The sequence below is a fragment of the Physella acuta genome, unplaced genomic scaffold (genome assembly GCF_028476545.2).
Source record: "Physella acuta isolate Inbredline_101_S28 unplaced genomic scaffold, ASM2847654v3 ptg001747l, whole genome shotgun sequence".
Classification (NCBI taxonomy): domain Eukaryota; kingdom Metazoa; phylum Mollusca; class Gastropoda; family Physidae; genus Physella; species Physella acuta.
Genome location: NW_026733258.1, coordinates 100815 through 120807, shown reverse-complemented (window position 1 = coordinate 120807; position 19993 = coordinate 100815). Strand labels below are relative to the sequence as shown.

The window sequence follows — 19993 nt, the reverse complement described above, 5'->3', positions numbered from 1 at the left end:
TTGGTTGGACAAAAGCTATGGAAGCAAATCCAAAAAGAAAAGCAGGCTGAAATCGGAGTCAATGTCATCAATGGTGCATAACCAGTTGAGACGCATCCTTAATTGTGTTGGAAGGAGATCCCTTCCAACACTAAAATTAAGAAGAAATGAGATTTAGGTGAAAGAAATTTTATACATAGATATCAAATCTTATTATTTTGAATGTGTCACATTTTTTAGTGATCTCCAGAGAAGGGAAGGAGTACTTTACGGTAATTCCAATTTCTCAAAAAAGATCACTACTACTCTACCATTTTGTTTCAAACTTTCCATGTAGGCAAAGACTCAATGACAATGAACTGTGAAATAAAATGTGACTTAATTAGATGTTTAATTAATTTTTTTGTAAATTAATCAATATTTCTTTTGAAAAGTATTAATTTTCCGCGCTATTATACACTACCGTATGCGTTCATTTTGGCATTTGGTGCGCTATTCTTTTTTAAGTACTAAAAAAAAATATAAAAAATATAAACATTTCTATATCCCGAGCACTGGGAGTGCCATCTTCCTTAAGGATATATAAAAATACACGAGAAAGTTTAGGGGAGATAACTCCCGTTTTTTAATGTGTCTCTTACATTCAATAATTTACTAATGCTGTGTTGCTGTTTTGAAACGAAAACAATAAATCTTCTCAGTAAGACTCATCAAAGTGCAGGTCACGTATTGGGAAAACACACTCCCCCCACACCCCTCCCCCACCGTTTTAAGTAAATTTATTTGGGCCGCTCAACGCTCGATAAAAGTAATAAAACACAATTGGCAGATGATTTGTGTCACGTGTGTGGCGGTAAGTTAGGTCAGGGTAAGGTCACAAGGGAACAAGAATGTCAAGGCTACAATGTCTTCGATGCATTGTCATGTTGTTGTTTTTACACACACACACACACATATATATATATATATATATATATATATATATATATATATATATATATATATATATATATATATATATATATATTTGCCGAGGTCAAGAAACATGTGAACCATATCTGACCTATGGATAGTTAGGTCTAAAACAGGAGCGTTTCTTTTTTTTTTTATTTTTTTTTTACCAAAGGTGTTACACTAACCCTTCATATGCAGGAGATCACTGAACAAGAGAACTCTACTTCACCAGCACCATGGCCCGTAAGGCACCGTAAGGCTCTATAGATAGCCTTTACTTTTTACTTTACTACCCAAAAATATACAATGTACACGATGTGTACCAGTGTAACGCCTGTAACGATAAAGAGTACAAACTAGTAGGCCTACATGTGTGTTCATATCTATGGAGACAACATACATAAACATCGACGTGTGTATGTTTTCTTAACCCTTTCACTGGTGGTAAATTTCTAATCTTAATGCCAGACACTGTAAACTACCTCTTTCGTTGTCGACCTCTGCCCTATGACGGTACTAAAAAGTACCGTCTCTTCCTGAATAGTTTAGTAAAAACTATTTTACTGCTAAATAATTTAAGACACTTAATAAACATTTTGAATAAACAGAGAGGTTTCGGGTGGTCGGGTGGGTTAAGCTGATGGTTGCTGAGCCGGAAAGTCCCGAGTTTGAACCCCTAGGCAGATGAGGCTCGTTAGTTGGGGACAGCAAACTCTTCTAGGAGAGACAACTCCAAAATCAAGCAAATGATGTCTTGTAGTTTGTTCTTGGATGGACAAAAAATAGAAAAGCAGGCTGGAATCGGAGTCTATCGGAGAGTTATATGGGGCGTAATTCTTAATTGTGTTGAGGGGGGGGGGGGGTGTAACCCTCCCAACACTAGAATTTAGAACGGAGAAGAAGAAGATTAAATCAGAGCTCGGAAACAGTGTGGTCGATTGGTAGAGCTTCCGACTGCTGACCCAAAAGTCTCGTGTTCGGATCCCGGGTTCGATACTGTAGGTCTTCCCTGAGTCCACCCAGCTCTAATGGGTACCTGACCCACATTAAGGAAACTAATGCGGCTTGGCATAGTACTAACAACACTATGCACTCGATTTTCTTATAGATATACATACAACAAAGACACAAACAAATTGACTGATATAAAAAAAGCTAGTTAACATAAATCGTAGTGTATTTATTCACATTTAAAGCACTCAAGTTTCAAAGCTGCATATATTTGTGAGTATGTAACAATCACATACTTCAGAAATGTGTCTTGTTATATTCAAAATTAGAAGAGGAAAAAAATATTTCATCAGATGTTCGATCACGGATTTTTGGGAAGTTCTTTCTGTTGGCTGTCACTGCTGTGGGCTTGGATTGTAGAGAGAATCCAGGGGATGAATTCCTTCAGCCTGACATAAACACCTGGGGAGTTGGGCTGTCCGCACCCGTTGCCCCAGGAGGTCAAGCCTAATACTGTGTAGACGCCTGTGGGTAGAATGCCATGTATAGTGACCGTCGGGCCTAGGTCATTACCCCTACCCCATCGTCAATAACCCCTGTGGGTAATTACCCCCCTTCACACTACCTCAAGAGTCCTGACGATAAACTTAACCAACCCCAAACCTAGACATTAACCTAGCCCTAGCTCTAGCCATAGCCCTAATTGTACCTTAAGCTATGACTGGGAGGGGGGGGGGTAAATGACAAGGGGATGTCCGTGGGGAAATGAATGGAGGGGTAATGCCCTGATCTACCCTAATCTGGACAAATTATCCCTCATCTACTCACCATTTATATAACACACTAAATGACCTCCACTAATCCCTGCTCTACTCACCATCTAAACGACAAACTAGAGGACCTCCACTAATCCCTGCTCTACTCACCATCTATACGACAAACTAAAGGACCTCCACTAATCCTTAATCTACTCACCATCTATACGACAAACTAAAGGACCTCCACTAATCCTTAATCTACTCACCATCTATACGACAAAACTAAAGGACCGCCACTAACCTAATCCCTGCTCTACTCACCATCTAAACGACAAACTAGAGGACCTCCACTAATCCCTGCTCTACTCACCATCTATACAACAAACTAAAGGACCTCCACTAATCCTTAATCTACTCACCATCTATACGACAAACTAAAAGACCTCCACTAATCCCTGCTCTACTCACCATCTAAACGACAAACTAAAGGACCTCCACTAATCCTAAATCTACTCACCATCTATACGACAAACTAAAGGACCTCCACTAATCCTAAATCTACTCACCATCTATACTACAAACTAAAGGACCTCCACTAATCCCTGATCTACTCACCATCTATACGACAAACTAAAGGACCTCCACTAATCTAATCCTTAATCTACTCACCATCTATACGACAAACTAAAGGACCTCCACTAATCTAATCCTTAATCTACTCACCATCAATACGACAAACTAAAGGACCTCCACTAATCCCTGATCTACTCACCATCTATACGACAAACTAAAAGACCTCCACTAATCTAATCCTTAATCTACTCACCATCTATACTACAAACTAAAGGACCTCCACTAATCTAATCCTTAATCTACTCACCATCTATACGACAAACTAAAGGACCTCCACTAATCCCTGCTCTACTCACCATCTATACGACAAACTAAAGGACCTCCACTAATCTAATCCTTAATCTACTCACCATCTATACGACAAACTAAAGGACCTCCACTAATCCTTAATCTACTCACCATCTACACGACAAACTAAAGGACCTCCACTAATCTAATCCTTAATCTACTCACCATCTATACGACAAACTAAAGGACCTCCACTAATCTAATCCTTAATCTACTCACCATCTATACGACAAACTAAAGGACCTCCACTAATCCCTGCTCTACTCACCATCTATACGACAAACTAAAGGACCTCCACTAATCCCTGATCTACTCACCATCTATACGACAAACTAAAGGACCTCCACTAATCCCTGCTCTACTCACCATCTATACGACAAACTAAAGGACCTCCAATCATCCTTAATCTACTCACCATCTATACGACAAACTAAATGACCGCCACTAGTCCCTGCTGTACTCACCATCTATACGACAAACTAAAGGACCTCCACTAATCCTTAATCTACTCACCATCTATACGACAAACTAAAGGACCTCCACTAATCCTTAATCTACTCACCATCTATACGACAAACTAAAGGACCTCCACTAATCCTTAATCTACTCACCATCTATACGACAAACTAAAGGACCTCCAATAATCCTTAATCTACTCACCATCTATACGACAAACTAAATGACCGCCACTAGTCCCTGCTGTACTCACCATCTATACGACAAACTAAAGGACCTCCACTAATCCTTAATCTACTCACCATCTATACGACAAACTAAAGGACCTCCACTAATCCTTAATCTACTCACCATCTATACAACAAACTAGAGGACCTCCACTAATCCCTGCTCTACTCACCATCTAAACGACAAACTAAAGGACCGCCACTGTCCCCGGCACATGAGTCCATCTTGCCGCTCAAGTATCCAGCACAAAACATAGTCCTTGTGTTTAAGGGCGCGATACTGCTTCTATACAGACGACTACAAGTTCGATCTGACATTATTGGAACGTCTGCTTCCTTCAATAAGTCCGGGTAACTCGTGTAGAACTCTACAGAAGAAAAACAATCAAGGCAATACAATCATCTCAATATTTTACTAAAAAAACAATAAAATGGCTACGGGTAACTCGTGTAGAGCTCTACAGAAGAAAAATAATCGAGGCAATACAATCATCTCAATTTTTTACTAAAAAAACAATAAAATGGCTACGGATAACTCGTATAGAGCTCTACAGAAGAAAAACAATCGAGACAATACAATCATCTGAATATTTTATATAAAAAAAATCAATAATATGGCTCCATAGTCTAATAGACTAAAGCAAAGCTTGGCTATGTTTTAGGTGCCGTCTCTCTGAAATAAGCGTATTATATAAATTACTCCAGGTACAATACTTTTTACTATCACCGAATCGGATACGTGAAACTGAAACGATAACTTAAAACAGAGTTACTGACTGTAACAGAAAATAGACAAGACGATAAATCAATAGGTGGGTTTTTTCGGGGTGGGTTATTCTTCACTCATTATAGTTCCTGGGGGGGGGGTGATTATTCACTCATTATCGTTCCTAGGGGGTTATTATTCACTCATTATAGTTCCTGAGGGTGGGAGAATTATTCACTCATTTTAGTTCTTGAGGGAGGAGGTATTATTTACTCACTATAGGCCCTAGCTCCTGGGGGGGGGGGGTTATTATTCACTCATTATAGCTTCGGGGGGGGGGGGTATTATTCACTCATTATAGTTCCTGGGGGATTATTCACTCATTATAGTTCCTGTGGGGGGGGGGTATTATTCACTCATTATAGCTCCAGGGGGGGGGGTGTATTATTCACTCATTTTAGTTCCAAATGGGGACAGACAAATTATTGACACTGCCCTTTGAGCTACAAAAGTTACCCAAAGAAAACAAAATGACAATGCAATTTTTAAAAAAACAACCCACAACTGAGACACGAACGTTGTTGAGCGTGCATATAGGGTGAAAACACCAAACAAATACAAAAACAAAACAAAGAATGTGTTGGCTGACCACATCACGTGACAACTTTACCTGACCGTTCCATGTTCCCCCAGCCTGAGATGATACAGGTGGTTCCCTCGATGTACTCGGTCTCCGGCCCAGGTAAACAGGCGGGCTGGACGAAATCGTTGAACTGTATCCCTCGTCCGTTGATTGGTTTCACTTTGAGCAGGGCGATGTCGTTGTTTTTCGCTGAGGGAGGTAAGTGAACGTTATTAATTTATAGAACTAGCTCTTGAACCCGTAGTGCGTACGGGTAGAAGAAGAAAAAAACGTACGTTAATTGCACATTGCTCCCAAGAGAGTACATTGAGATATAAGTTTGTACGCTAAGTTGACTTAAAGAATATTGCTAAATTCTGTGTATATATATATATATAAGTGTATATATATATATATATATATATATATATATATATATAATGATTGGTTGAATATAGACAGACATGAAAGGAAAAACGCACATTGACCTACCAGCATAATTCTGGTGCATAATGATGTTATCTAATTGAAATGTCTGCTCCCCCACATCGGTTTTCTTGCCGCTGTGTTCACCAACTGATAAACGGAAATGTGATTTCCGTCTACCTCTGTATACAGAGGAAAAAAAACAATTCAATGACGGAAATATGTCTTCCGTATAATTCCGTATAATTCTATATGCAGACAAAAAAATCCATTCAATAAATATATCAAAGGACATGCAGTTTCTTTTCCGCAGCAAATGTTTTAGGCAAGGTCTAATATAGCAAATGTTTTTGGCAAGGTCTAATACAGCAAATGTTTTTGGCAAGGTCTAATATAGCAAATGTTTTAGGCAAGGTCTAATACGGCAAATGTTTTAGGCAAGGTCTAATACAGCAAATGTTTTAGGCAAGGTCTAATACAGCAAATGTTTTTGGCAAGGTCCAATACAGCAAATGTTTTGGCAAGGTCTAATACAGCAAATGTTTTTGGCAAGGTCCAATAGAGCAAATGTTTTGGCAAGGTCTAATACAGCAAATGTTTTTGGCAAGGTCTAATACAGCAAATGTTTTAGTCAAGGTCTAATACAGCAAATGTTTTTGGCAAGGTCTAATACAGCAAATGTTTTAGGCAAGGTCTAATACAGCAAATGTTTTTGGCAAGGTCCAATAGAGCAAATGTTTTGGCAAGGTCTAATACAGCAAATGTTTTTGGCAAGGTCTAATACAGCAAATGTTTTAGGCAGGGTCTAATACAGCAAATGTTTTTGGCAAGGTCTAATACAGCAAATGTTTTTTGGCAGGGTCTAATACAGCAAACGTTTTAGGCAGGGTCTAATACAGCAAATGTTTTTGGCAAGGTCTAATACAGCAAATGTTTTTGGCAGGGTCTAATACAGCAAATGGAACGACGTAGTCATATGGTAGAGATAGTAACTGGGTTCCCCTGGACATGAGATCGAGGTCATTTTCTTCGTCCGTCCAGCTCTAATGGGTACTCGTTAAGTAAAGTAAAAGCAGCTTCGAAATTGAACTGATCACACCAGTGGCGTAGCCAGGAATTGGTCATGGGAGGGGTTCATTTTTGTCCATATGTATAAAATTATATATATATATATATATATATATATATATATATATATATATATATATATATATATATATATATATATATATATATATATATACATATATATGGGTGCATGTGAGGGGTTATAACCCCCCCCCCCCCCCACACACACACACACAACACCCCCTTGCCTACGCCTGATTCACACTATCCCTTTCTAGGCCAGGTCATAAAAGCGATTGAGGTCTATTTCATCTGCACTGTTTGCCCGTCAAGCCGAAATGGCTAATCAAACGTCTACATGTATCAAACACGATTGGAATAAACAGTTTTAGTTGTAACTTCAAACCACGAAAAGCGTGGTTAGTTGTGCGCTAAAAACACAGTCTAAGTATATTCCCGTACGGAAAAATTAATGGAGAACTAAAATGAATGAAGAATAACCCCTCCCCCCCCCCCACACACACCTCCGTGACGAAAACGAATGAAAAATACCCCCCTCCCCCCACCTAAAGAAAACGAATGAATAATACCCCCCTCCCAAGACTTAAAACGAATGAGGTTCAAACTCCAGGAATAAAAAGAGGTTAACCCCCAGAAACTAAAGGAGGTTAAGCCTCAATGAACTAAAATGAATGAGGTTTAACCCCCAGGAACTAAAAGAAGTTTAACCCCCAGGAACTAAAAGAAGTTTAACCCCCAGGAACTAAAAGAAGTGTAACCCCCAGGAACTAAAAGAGGTTAACCCCAAGGAACTAAAAGAAGTTTAACCCCCAGGAACTAAAAGAAGTTTAACCCCCAGGAACTAAAAGAAGTTTAACCCCCAGGAACTAAAAGAAGTTTAACCCCCAGGAACTAAAAGAAGTTTAACCCCCAGGAACTAAAAGAAGTTTAACCCCCAGGAACTAAAAGAAGTTTAACCCCCAGGAACTAAAACAGGTTTAACCCCCAGGAACTAAAAGAAGTTTAAACCCCATGAACTAAAACAGGTTTAACCCCCAGGAACTAAAAGAGGTTAACCCCCAGGAACTAAAACGAGCGAAGAACAACTCACGTGACGCAGTGCGCAGCCGTGAGTACCCAGTGCTCACTGAAGACGACTCCCCCACACTGGTGTCCGATGTGGGTGGGGCTGAACACGAGGTTCAGCTTGGCCTGCCAGGGGATGGCCCCGTGCATGGCGATCCGGCCCGCGATGATCTTGGTGGCCCAGTGTGGGTGGGCGTGGCTGGTGTCGCGTGCCACACGTGAGTGGTTGAAGACGTCCTTGTGGTCAAACGGTCGGCCGCCACACGTCAGCGCACCTGTGGAGTTGTCATTGACGTTAATCAAGTTCTAATTAACAGATGTGTGACGTTCACCCTCAACACAATTGTGGAGTTTTCAATGACTTTATTCAAGCTTAAATAAACAGTTTACCTTTACTATATTATACTTTACCTTGAACTTTTATGACCCCGATGTTTGTGAGTTTATATACAAGATTATTGTACAAAGCTCATATAGTGCTAAACCCATTTTTTTTCTCTCAAAGACTACCAGAAAATAAATGTTAACAAATGAAAATGTTGTGTTTGCCGCTCAAGTATCCAGCACAAAACATAGTCCTTGTGTTTAACGGCGCGATACTGCTTCTATACAGACGACTACAAGATGCTAAGAATTTTGTTTAGGAAATACTGTTCTTGGTGACATCCTATTGGCTTATGTAACACCCTCAACAGGCGGATGGAAGCGACTCATTCTGGCGCCCGGGGCGAACTATGACGTTTTGCGCCTCCTCCGAAAAAAATGTGTATGATAACTTGTCGCTTTTTATATATTTTTGTAAACTTTTTTTCGACCCCCCCCCCCTTGGGTCGGCATCCAAGGCGGCCGCTTCACCCGCATTCCTCTAGCTAGCTACATCACTTTCAACCGTTGAACAACACCACAGTGATGGACAAGCTCCGTCCCATGTTTAGTGATGGACAAGCTCCACCCCATGTTTAGTGATAAATAGGCTCCGCCCCATGTTTAGTGATGGACAAGCTCCGTCCCATGTTTAGTGATGGACAAGCTCCACCCCATGTTTAGTGATAGGCTCCGCCCCTTGTGTAATGATGAACAAGCTCCGCCCCATGTGTAGTGATGAATAGGCTCCGCCCCATGTTTAGTGATGGACAAGCTCCACCCCATGTTTAGTGATAAATAGGCTCCGCCCCATGTTTAGTGATGGACAAGTTCCGCCCCATGTTTAGTGATGGAGAAGCTCCACCCCATGTTTAGTGATGGATAGGCTCCGCCCCATGTGTAGTGATGGTCAGGCTCCGCCCCATGTTTAGTGATCGATAGGCTCCGCCTCATGTTTAGTAATGGTGAGGCTCCGCCTAATATGTTGTGATGGTCAGGCTAAGCCCCATGTTTAGTGATAGATAGGCTCCGACCCTTGTGTAGGGATGAACTAGCTCCGCCCCATGTGTAGTGAATACGCTCCGCCCCAACGTATAAAAAAACTCGGGCACGCCCCGCCCCCATGCATAAAAAAAACTCGGGCACGCCCCGCCCCCATGTAAAAAAAAACTCGGCACGCCCCGCCCCCATGTATACCAACCAGCTGACGATGTCTCTGTGTTGTCCCTACACACCACCCCCGCATACTCCTTGTTGGTGCAGTCGTGCTCTAGGCTGTTGGCCATGCACATCTCCAGACTCTGCTCGGTGCCAACACAGTCCACCTCATCCAGCAGGATGGGCACCGTTTTGGAATCGGGGTAAAATGATTCCTTCGTCGGGTGACCGCCGTTTCTGAAAACGAGGATATTAAAAAATAAAAGAGTTTAATTTGATTGAAAATTAAAGTAAGATATTCTTGTATTGTCACCAGAGATCTATCACTGTGGCGAATTTTAGCTCAATCGGACAACGGGGAGTGGGTTAAATTGTTTTTCAAAGATTTGCAGAGTGGTATACTGCGTAAAATTTTATTTAAAAATACAATTCAACCACAAAGGATGCTGTATAATGCTAGTTGTTTGTTTGTTTGTTTTTTGTTTTTTATCGTAAGTTTTATTTTTAAAAAGCTGAACCAAATCTATAATACTTTTTAAAAAAAATTATGGCTCACGGGGGCAGGCGAAGTAGACTATGTCCTCATTACATGAAGGGATAGCGTGGCCAGCACTATGACCAGCCACCTTTACTCTTCCTAACGTGAGTTAGGTACCCATCAGAGCTGGGTGGACTCAGTGACGAGCCCGAAATCCGAACTCGAGACTTTGGAAAGGTCTACCATGCATATCTTACACTTTGGAACCTCACGGTCCTTGGGACAGGTGAAACAGAGTTCACCTTTTTTACAATGAGCTCAGCCTTAACTTTCCCCAACGTGAGTCGGGTACCCATCAGAGCTGAGTGGGCTCAGTGTCGTCATACGGACACGAGCCCGAAATCCGAACTCGAGACCTCGGCTTTTACTTTCCCCAATGTGAGTCGGGTACCCATCAGAGCTGAGTGGACTCAACAAGACCACGTGATAGGCGTGGCCACAGACGTGTGTGCTGTCGTATGGTGACGTACGTGTATCCCAGCATCCTGCAGACGACACGACAGTCGTTGACGTCCCAGTTGTCGTCACAGACACGGAAAATCTTGCCATGGACGAGCAGCTCCACGTTGCCCTCAGATGGTTTCGAACCTCCCACAAGTCTGACGGTGATAGCTGTAGGAAAGGTCCACGGTTTACAAGTATGGCAATGTGGTTAAAATGTGTGGTAATGTGGATAAACCCGTGGCAATGGGGCTAAAACGTGTGGAAATTTGAGAAAAATATGTGGTCATGTGGTTTTTATGTGTGTCAATGTGGCTAAGACGTGTGGCAATGGGGTTAAAACCCGTGGCAATACGGCTAAAATTAGTGGAAATGTAGATAAACCGTGTGGCATGTCGCTAATATGCGTGAAACACAAAATAAACATCCAGACAGCAGAAAATATTAGATAATTAGACCAAAAAAAATATTACATAATTATCCAGAAGAAAATATTACACAATTAGTCAAAAAGAAAATATTACACAATTAGTCAGAAAGAAAATATTACACAATTAGTCAAAAAGAAAATATTAAACAATTAGTCAAAAAGAAAATATTACACAATTAGTCAAAAAGAAAATATTACACAATTAGACCAAAAGAAAATATTACACAACTAGTCAGAAAAAATTTTACACAATTAGTCAGATGAAAATATCACACAATTAAATTAGTCAGAAGAAAATATTACACAATAAAATTAGTCAGAAGAAAATATTACACAATTAGTCAGAAGAAAATATTACACAATTAAATTAGTCAGAAGAAAATATTACAAAATTAAATTAGTCAGAAGAAAATATTACAAAATTAAATTAGTCAGAAGAAAATATTACACAATGAAATTAGTCAGAAGAAAATATTACATAATTAAATTCAAAAGTCAAAAGAAAACACAATTAGTCAGAAGAAAATACACTCACTATCACTCGGCGGTAAAGTCGTCGGCGCACTCGGTATCGCTTTCGTCGTCGGGGTGTGGGTTATAGATCGCCTGGACGTCAGCCCGGAGGTCAGGTGACACCGGACCCCCGCGTCCTCCCTGTGCTCACAGTCTGCCCGCCCCCACCCTGCGTGGGAACAGTTGGACAGGGATAGCTCGGTGCCTGAACATCTGACATCGTCCAGCCATATTGGACCTTGTCCGCGTCCGTAGTAACCATTCAACTTTGCTTCACCTCCGTGCCTTCAAATATATATATATATATATATATATATATATATATATATATATATATATATATATATATATATATATATATATAACCAAAATAATTAAATGTTCAAGCGATTTGATTATCTCATAACATTTATCGCTGGATCTATCCCATAATTTACCCTAATCGCAGCATTAGCTTATATCTCACCATTCACATGTATCCCAGTATTTACCTTTATCCCAAAATTTACCTATATTTCACCCCTTACCTGTATCCCAACATTATCCTATGTCCCAACATTAGCCTGTATCCCAACATTTAGTTCTAATCCAACATTTATCTGAATCTCTATCCCATCACCTTCTTATATCTTAACATTCAACTTTTACCCAACATTTAGTTCTAACCCAAAGGTTACCTATATCCCAAAATTTACCTATATCAAATATTTACCTGTATTCCAGCATTTATCTTAAACCCCGCAATCTCCTATATCCCATGTATCCCACCACTTACCTGTATCCCATTTATCCCACCATTTACCTGTATCCCATGTATCCCACCACTTACGTGTATCCCATGTATCCCACCACTTACCTGTATCCCATTTATACCACCACTTACCTGTACCCCATGTATCCCACCACTTACCTGTATCCCATTTATACCACCACTTACCTGTATCCCATGTATCCCACCACTTACATGTGTCCCATGTATCCCACCGTATCCCATTTATCCCACCACTTCCCTGTATTCCATGTATCCCACCATTTACTTTATCCCATTTATTCCACCACTTACCTGTATCCCATTTATCCCACCACTTACCTGTATCCCAACATCCTACAAAGAACTTGAGCATCCTTGTCGTCCCAGTGGTCATCACACACGGTTCCAGCCAGCCCATTCCTGACAATCTCCACCCTCCCCTCCCAGATGTCGCTCCCGTTGACCAGCCGGACTTGTATCTCTGGCACTGCAAGATTCCACCGTTTCAAAAATTACATGAAAGAATTTCATTTAAAGTAGTAGATTTAAAATAAAACTGGACCAAAATTAGGTATATATTCGTAGATTTTTTATGACAATTCGCAAAACGTCTTTAAAATGCGAAAAAAAATTCTAGAATATTGGTTTAAAACTTACTTTTTAAAGCATGCATCACACTTTCTTAACGCCCTTCTCGTAATAAAATTTTAAACCCATCTAACTTTCCATTACTAACTTTATTTTCGGAGTTTTTGCGAATAACACAGGGTCGTAATTTATCGAGGGTAACCTACCTCTCCATTCTTCATATTGTTTTTCTTAAACATTTTTTACTTGCAGCTAAAAGTTATGTTGAAATAGTTGGGTGGGTTAAAAATAAAGAAAACAAAAAACATACTGGAGCAATTGGTTTCGTCAGAGTTATCCTCACAATCGTCTTTTCCATTACAGACATCGCTGGGCTCCACACAGAAGGAGTTCTTGCACCTGAACTGGCTCGGTTCACAAACTGTAACAAAAAAATGGACAACCTTGGATTTATTTTTAACTGCAAGGATAACCTGGTATTCAGTGTTTCTTCCTGGCATGTCTTCGAAGAAAGTCTACCACCATCCCCCCCCCCCCCCCAAATGACATTGAATTTTATATAGAAAACATATACTTTTACCTGTGTCCGCTCCCCCCGCCCCCGGAAAATGTGACCGTTCCCCCCCCCCCCCACCCCCCAGAAATATCAAATGCTCCCCGGAGAAAAAAGTCTGGAAGAGACACTGCCTGGATTTAGTGGCGTATCATCTCAATATGAGACGCGGCGACACTATGGAAACAAGGGATACGAAGGCTGAAGGAAAACTTATCTGAAACGCACTAGACTCGGAAATTACCTCAACTGCGAACTAGACTCAAAACGACTTAGTAAGAAGCGATACACATCCTAGACGTGCCTTGTACTTTGGATGATTTACTTGAGAGATAATTTAAAGCAAAAGTTACCTTTGGATGTTTTACTTGAGTGATAATTTAAAGCAAAAGTTACCTTTGGATGTTCTACTTCAGTGATAATTTAAAGCAAAAGTTACCTTTGGATGTTTTACTTGAGTGATAATTTAAAGCAAAAGTTACCTTTGGATGTTTTACTTCAGTGATAATTTAAAGCAAAAGTTACCTTTGGATGTTTTACTTGAGTGATAATTTAAAGCAAAAGTTACCTTTGGATGTTTTACTTGAGTGATAATTTAAAGCAAAAGTTACCTTTGGATGTTTTACTTGAGTGATAATTTAAAGCAAAAGTTACCTTTGGATGTTTTACTTGAGTGATAATTTAAAGCAAAAGTTACCTTTGGATGTTTTACTTGAGTGATAATTTAAAGCAAAAGTTACCTTTGGATGTTTTACTTGAGTGATAATTTAAAGCAAAAGTTACCTTTGGATGTTTTACTTGAGTGATAATTTAAAGCAAAAGTTACCTTTGGATGTTTTACTTGAGTGATAATTTAAAGCAAAAGTTACCTTTGGATGTTCTACTTGAGCGATAATTTAAAGCAAAAGTTACCTTTGGATGTTTTACACTCGACCCCGGCTATCTCATAGCTCCGGCAGTCGTGTGTCCTCCACGCTTCCTTCTTGCAGTCCTTGAGCGAGGTCTCGTTGCCCGAACACTGGACATTGTCCAGCAGGAATTGAAAGCCCTCTGTCGGGTAGTCGAACTCGTTTAAGATCGTGTGTCGTTTGGCTGCCCTGAAACAACACACAAGACACTCGTTGTAGCTACACACTACACGATCTTTGGGAGACTTGCTACACACTACACAATTGTTGGGACTGACTATGTTTAAATGAGATGATAGGACAATGTTGTGTGACGAAGTAGGGTTTGTTTCTTGTACACAATGTATATATATATATATATATATATATATATATATATATATATATATATATATATATATATATATATATACATACATATTTGTGTGTATGTGTGTGTGTGCGTGTGTGTGTGTTTTGCGTTTGTCATAAAAGTCTATTTTCAGTATTGTATAATATTGTTATTGTTCAGTGCTCTTGTAAAGCTCTACCTTGGTTAATTTCATCAATGTATTACAAGTAGGCATATCGTAAATATTTATTTTCAATGCAGTTAAAATTATATATATGATTGCTATCGTCAACATCAATTTTCACTGCTATTTTCAATGTCTATTTTCTACTACCGTCAGGAATATCTTTTTTCACTGCTATCGTCAATATCTATTTTTTACTGATGTCATGAATGTCTATTTTTACCACTAATATTGTCAATGTCTATATTCGTCACTCTCAAAAATATTTGCATCCATATCCGGTTTCAACCTGGCATAAACCTGGCATAAACCTGGTATAAACCTGGCATAAACCTGGTATAAACCTGGTATAAGCCTGGTATAAACCTGGTATAAACCTGGCATAAACCTGGCATAAACCTGGCATAAACCTGACATAAACCTAGCATAAACCTGGCATAAACCTGACATAAACTTGGCATAAACCTGGCATAATCCTGGCATAAACCTGGCAAAAACCTGGCATAATCCTGGCATAAACCTGGCATAAACCTGGCATAAACCTGGCATAAACCTGGTATAAACCTGGCATAAACCTGGCATAAACCTGGCATAAACCTGGCATAAACCTAGCATAAACCTGGCATAAACCTGGTATAAACCTGGCATAAACCTGGCATAAACCTGGCATAAACCTGGCATAAACCTGGTATAAACCTGGCATAAACTTGGCATAAACCTGGCATAAACCTGGTATAAACCTGGCATAAACCTAGTATAAACCTAGCATAAACCTGGCATAAATCTGGCATAAACCTGGCATAAACTTGGCATAAACCTGGCATAAACCTGGCATAAACCTGGCATAAACCTGGCATAAACCTAGCATAAACCTGGCATAAACCTGGTATAAACCTGGCATAAACCTGGCATAAACCTGGCATAAACCTGGCATAAACCTGGTATAAACCTGGCATAAACTTGGCATAAACCTGGCATAAACCTGGTATAAACCTGGCATAAACCTAGTATAAACCTAGCATAAACCTGGCATAAATCTGGCATAAACCTGGCATAAACTTGGCATAAACCTGGCATAAACCTGGCATAAACCTGGCATAAACCTGGCATAAACCTGGCATAAACTTGGCATAGGCCTGGCATAAACCTCCTGACCTGTAGCCCAACATCCGGCATCAACCTGGCATAAACCTGGCATAAACCTGGCATAAACCTGGCATAAACCTAGCATAAACCTGGTCTAAACCTGGCATAAACCTAGCATAAACCTGGCATAAACCTGGCATAAACCTGGCATAAACCTGGCATAAACCTCCTGACCTGTAGCCCAACATCCGGCATAAACCTGGCATAAACCTGGCATAAACCTGGCATAAACCTGGCATAAACCTAGCATAAACCTGGTCTAAACCTGGTCTAAACCTGGCATAAACCTAGCATAAACCTGGCATAAACCTGGCATAAACCTGGTATAAACCTGGCATAAACCTCCTGACCTGTAGCCCAACATCCGGCATAAGCCTGGCATAAACCTGGCATAAACCTGGCATAAACCTGACATAAACCTGACATAAACCTAGCATAAACCTGGTCTAAACCTGGTCTAAACCTGGCTTAACCTGGCATAAACCTGGCATAAACCTGACATAAACCTGGCATAAACCTGGCATAAACCTAGCGTAAACCTGGCATAAACCTGGCATAAACCTGGCATAAACCTGACATAAACCTGGCATAAACCTGGCATAAACCTGGCATAGACCTGGCATAAACCTGGCATAAACATGGCATAAACCTGGCATAAACCTGACATAAACCTGGCATAAACATGGCATAAACCTAGCATAAACCTGGCATAAACCTGGTCTAAACCTGGCATAAACCTGGCATAAACCTGGTCTAAACCTGGTATAAACCTGGCATAAACCTGGCATAAACGTGACATAAACCTGGCATAAACCTGGCATAAACCTAGCATAAACCTGGTCTAAACCTCCTGACCTGTAGCCCAACATCCGGCAGACGACTTGCGCGTCCTCTATGGACCACTCGTCATCACAGACCACGCCCGTCACCCCCATGTAGGTCACCTCCACGGTTCCAGAATGTTCCTGGCCACCCACGAGACGAACACTCAGGACATTATCTACGCTGTCAGGCGTGACTTCTGAAGGAGAAGATGAAAAACAGATAACTTTCTTTTTCAGATAGAGCAGATGAAGTAGAGTTCAACGGTCGGTTTTTTTACCTCGGTATATGAAAAGGATAACGTGGCCAGCACTATGCCCAGCCGAATTTACTTCCCCTAACGCTTTTTAGGTACTCACCATACCTTTGCTACAAAACATAAGTAAAGACAGCTCACCTGTCCTACATCATAAATTAAGACAGCTCACCTGTGCTACAACATAAGACAGCTTACCTGTGCTACAACATAAGACAGCTTACCTGTGCTACAACATAAGACAGCTCACCTGTGCTACAACATAAGACAGCTTACCTGTGCTACAACATAAGACAGCTTACCTGTGCTACAACATAAGACAGCTCACCTGTACTACAACATAAGACAGCTTACCTGTGCTACAACATAAGACAGCTTACCTGTGCTACAACATAAGACAGCTTACCTGTGCTACAACATAAGACAGCTTACCTGTGCTACAACATAAGACAGCTTACCTGTGCTACAACATAAGACAGCTTACCTGTGCTACAACATAAGACAGCTTACCTGTGTTACAACATAAGACAGCTCACCTGTGCTACAACATAAGACAGCTCAACTGTGCTACAACATAAGACAGCTCACCTGTGCTACAACATAAGACAGCTTACCTGTGCTACAACATAAGACAGCTCACCTGTGCTACAACATAACCTAAGACAGCTTACCTGTGCTACAACATAAGACAGCTTACCTGTGCTACAACATAACCTAAGACAGCTCACCTGTGCTACAACATAACTTAAGACAGCTCACCTGTGCTACAACATAACATAAGACAGCTCACCTGTGCTACAACATAACCTAAGACAGCTCACCTGTGCTACAACATAACATAAGACAGCTCACCTGTGCTACAACATAACCTAAGACAGCTCACCTGTGCTACAACATAACTTAAGACAGCTCACCTGTGCTACAACATAACATAAGACAGCTCACCTGTGCTACAACATAAGACAGCTCACCTGTGCTACAACATAAGACAGCTCACCTGTGCTACAACATAAGACAGCTCACCTGTGCTACAACATAAGACAGCTCACCTGTGCTACAACATGAATTAAGACAGCTCACCTGTGCTACAACATAACATAAGACAGCTCACCTGTGCTACAACATAACCTAAGACAGCTCACCTGTGCTACAACATAACATAAGACAGCTCACCTATGCTACAACATAACCTAAGACAGCTCACCTGTGCTACCACACGTGAATTAAGACAGCTCACCTGTGCTACAACATAAGACAGCTTACCTGTGCTACAACATAAGACAGCTTACCTGTGCTACAACATAAGACAGCTCACCTGTGCTACAACATAAGACAGCTCACCTGTGCTACAACATAAGACAGCTCACCTGTGCTACAACATAAGACAGCTCACCTGTGCTACAACATAAGACAGCTCACCTGTGCTACAACATAAGACAGCTCACCTGTGCTACAACATAAGACAGCTCACCTGTGCTACAACATAAGACAGCTCACATGTGCTACAACATAAGACAGCTTACCTGTGCTACAACTTAAGACAGCTCACCTGTGCTACAACATAAGACAGCTCACCTGTGCTACAACATAAGACAGCTCACATGTGCTACAACATAAGACAGCTTACCTGTGCTACAACATAAGACAGCTTACCTGTGCTACAACATAAGACAGCTCACATGTGCTACAACATAAGACAGCTCACCTGTGCTACAACTTAACTTAAGACAGCTCACCTGTGCTACAACCTAAGACAGCTCACCTGTGCTACAATTCAGCTCATCCGACATGTCCTTACAATCGTTCTCGCCATCACACACCACACCTTTATCAACGCAAAATTTATTCTCGCAGATAAATTTCCCAGTGCAGTCCCCTGTCAGGAAAAGATAACTCACATTTAAAAAAAAAACTTCTATTTCTCTATAAAAATATACATAACTTAAAAAAATAAATAAAGCCTTAGGTTGTGCATGTAAGGTGTGTGAACACGTACGTTGAGAGGTGATCTCGTAGTAGTCTATGGCTGAGGCTGGCTTCAGGGTGCCGTGGTTGGTGTTGAAGCTGGACAACGCACACCTGACCAGACGGGTGTCGTAGGTGAATGACCGACACAGGAACTCGGAGGCGTCTCGGCATTTTCTGGCGCACTGGAAGTACAAGAGTGCTGGTGTAGGGGAAGTAGAGGGGAGGTGGTGTAGGGGAAGTAGAGTGTAGATTTTGTAGGGGCAGTAGAGGAGAGGTGTTGTCGGGGCAGTACAGTGGAGGTGTTGTAGGTTTAGTAGAGTGAGGTGTTGTAGGGGGAAGTAGAGTGGAGGTGTTGTAGGGGGAGTAGAGTGGAGGTGTTGTAGGGGCAGAAGAGGATGGGTGGTGTTATAGGGCCAGTAGAGTGAAGGTGTTGTTGGGGGAAGTAGAGTGGAGATGTTGTAGGGGCGGTAGAGGGGAGGTGTTGTAGGGGAAGTAGAGTGGAGGTGTTGTTGGGGGAAGTAGAGTGGAGATGTTGTAGGGGCAGTAGAGGGGAGGTGTTGTAGGGGAAGTAGAGTGGAGGTGTTGTTGGGGGAAGAGGAGTGGAGATATTGTAGGGGCAGTAGAGTGGTGGTGTTGTAGGGGCAGTAGAGGGGAGGTGTTGTAGGTTTAGTAGAGTGAGGTGATGTAGGGGCAAGTAGAGTTGAGGTATTGTAGGTTTAGTCGAGTGAGGTGTTGTAGGGGCAGTAGAGGGGAGGTGTTGTAGGTTTAGTAGAGGGGAGGTGTTGTAGGGGCAGTAGAGTGGGGGTGTTGTAGGGGCAGTACAGTGGAGGAGTTATAGGGGGATGTAGAGTGGAGGTGTTGTAGGGGAAGTAGAGTGGAGGTGTTGTAG

At 41.2% G+C, this 19993-nt stretch overlaps 1 protein-coding gene across 6 annotated transcripts in view; it reads right to left on the bottom strand.

Moving 5' to 3' along the window:
* Nucleotides 1-2092: 2092 nt before the first annotated feature.
* The window catches only part of LOC131930260 (neurotrypsin), a 37969-nt gene continuing 20068 nt past the window's right edge, over nt 2093-19993 (bottom strand). For all 6 annotated transcript variants that reach the window (XM_059286671.1, XM_059286672.1, XM_059286673.1 and 3 more), the window contains 14 exons: nt 19133-19286; nt 18899-19012; nt 16914-17079; nt 14402-14586; nt 13247-13357; nt 12688-12835; nt 11620-11882; nt 10684-10825; nt 9719-9912; nt 8180-8429; nt 6067-6182; nt 5623-5784; nt 4420-4614; nt 2093-2409 (listed from right to left, as the gene is read on the bottom strand). In XM_059286671.1, coding sequence (XP_059142654.1) covers nt 2246-2409; nt 4420-4614; nt 5623-5784; nt 6067-6182; nt 8180-8429; nt 9719-9912; nt 10684-10825; nt 11620-11882; nt 12688-12835; nt 13247-13357; nt 14402-14586; nt 16914-17079; nt 18899-19012; nt 19133-19286 — 2364 coding nt within the window. In that variant the 3' untranslated portion in view covers nt 2093-2245. The remainder of the gene's footprint in view (nt 2410-4419; nt 4615-5622; nt 5785-6066; nt 6183-8179; nt 8430-9718; nt 9913-10683; nt 10826-11619; nt 11883-12687; nt 12836-13246; nt 13358-14401; nt 14587-16913; nt 17080-18898; nt 19013-19132; nt 19287-19993) is intronic.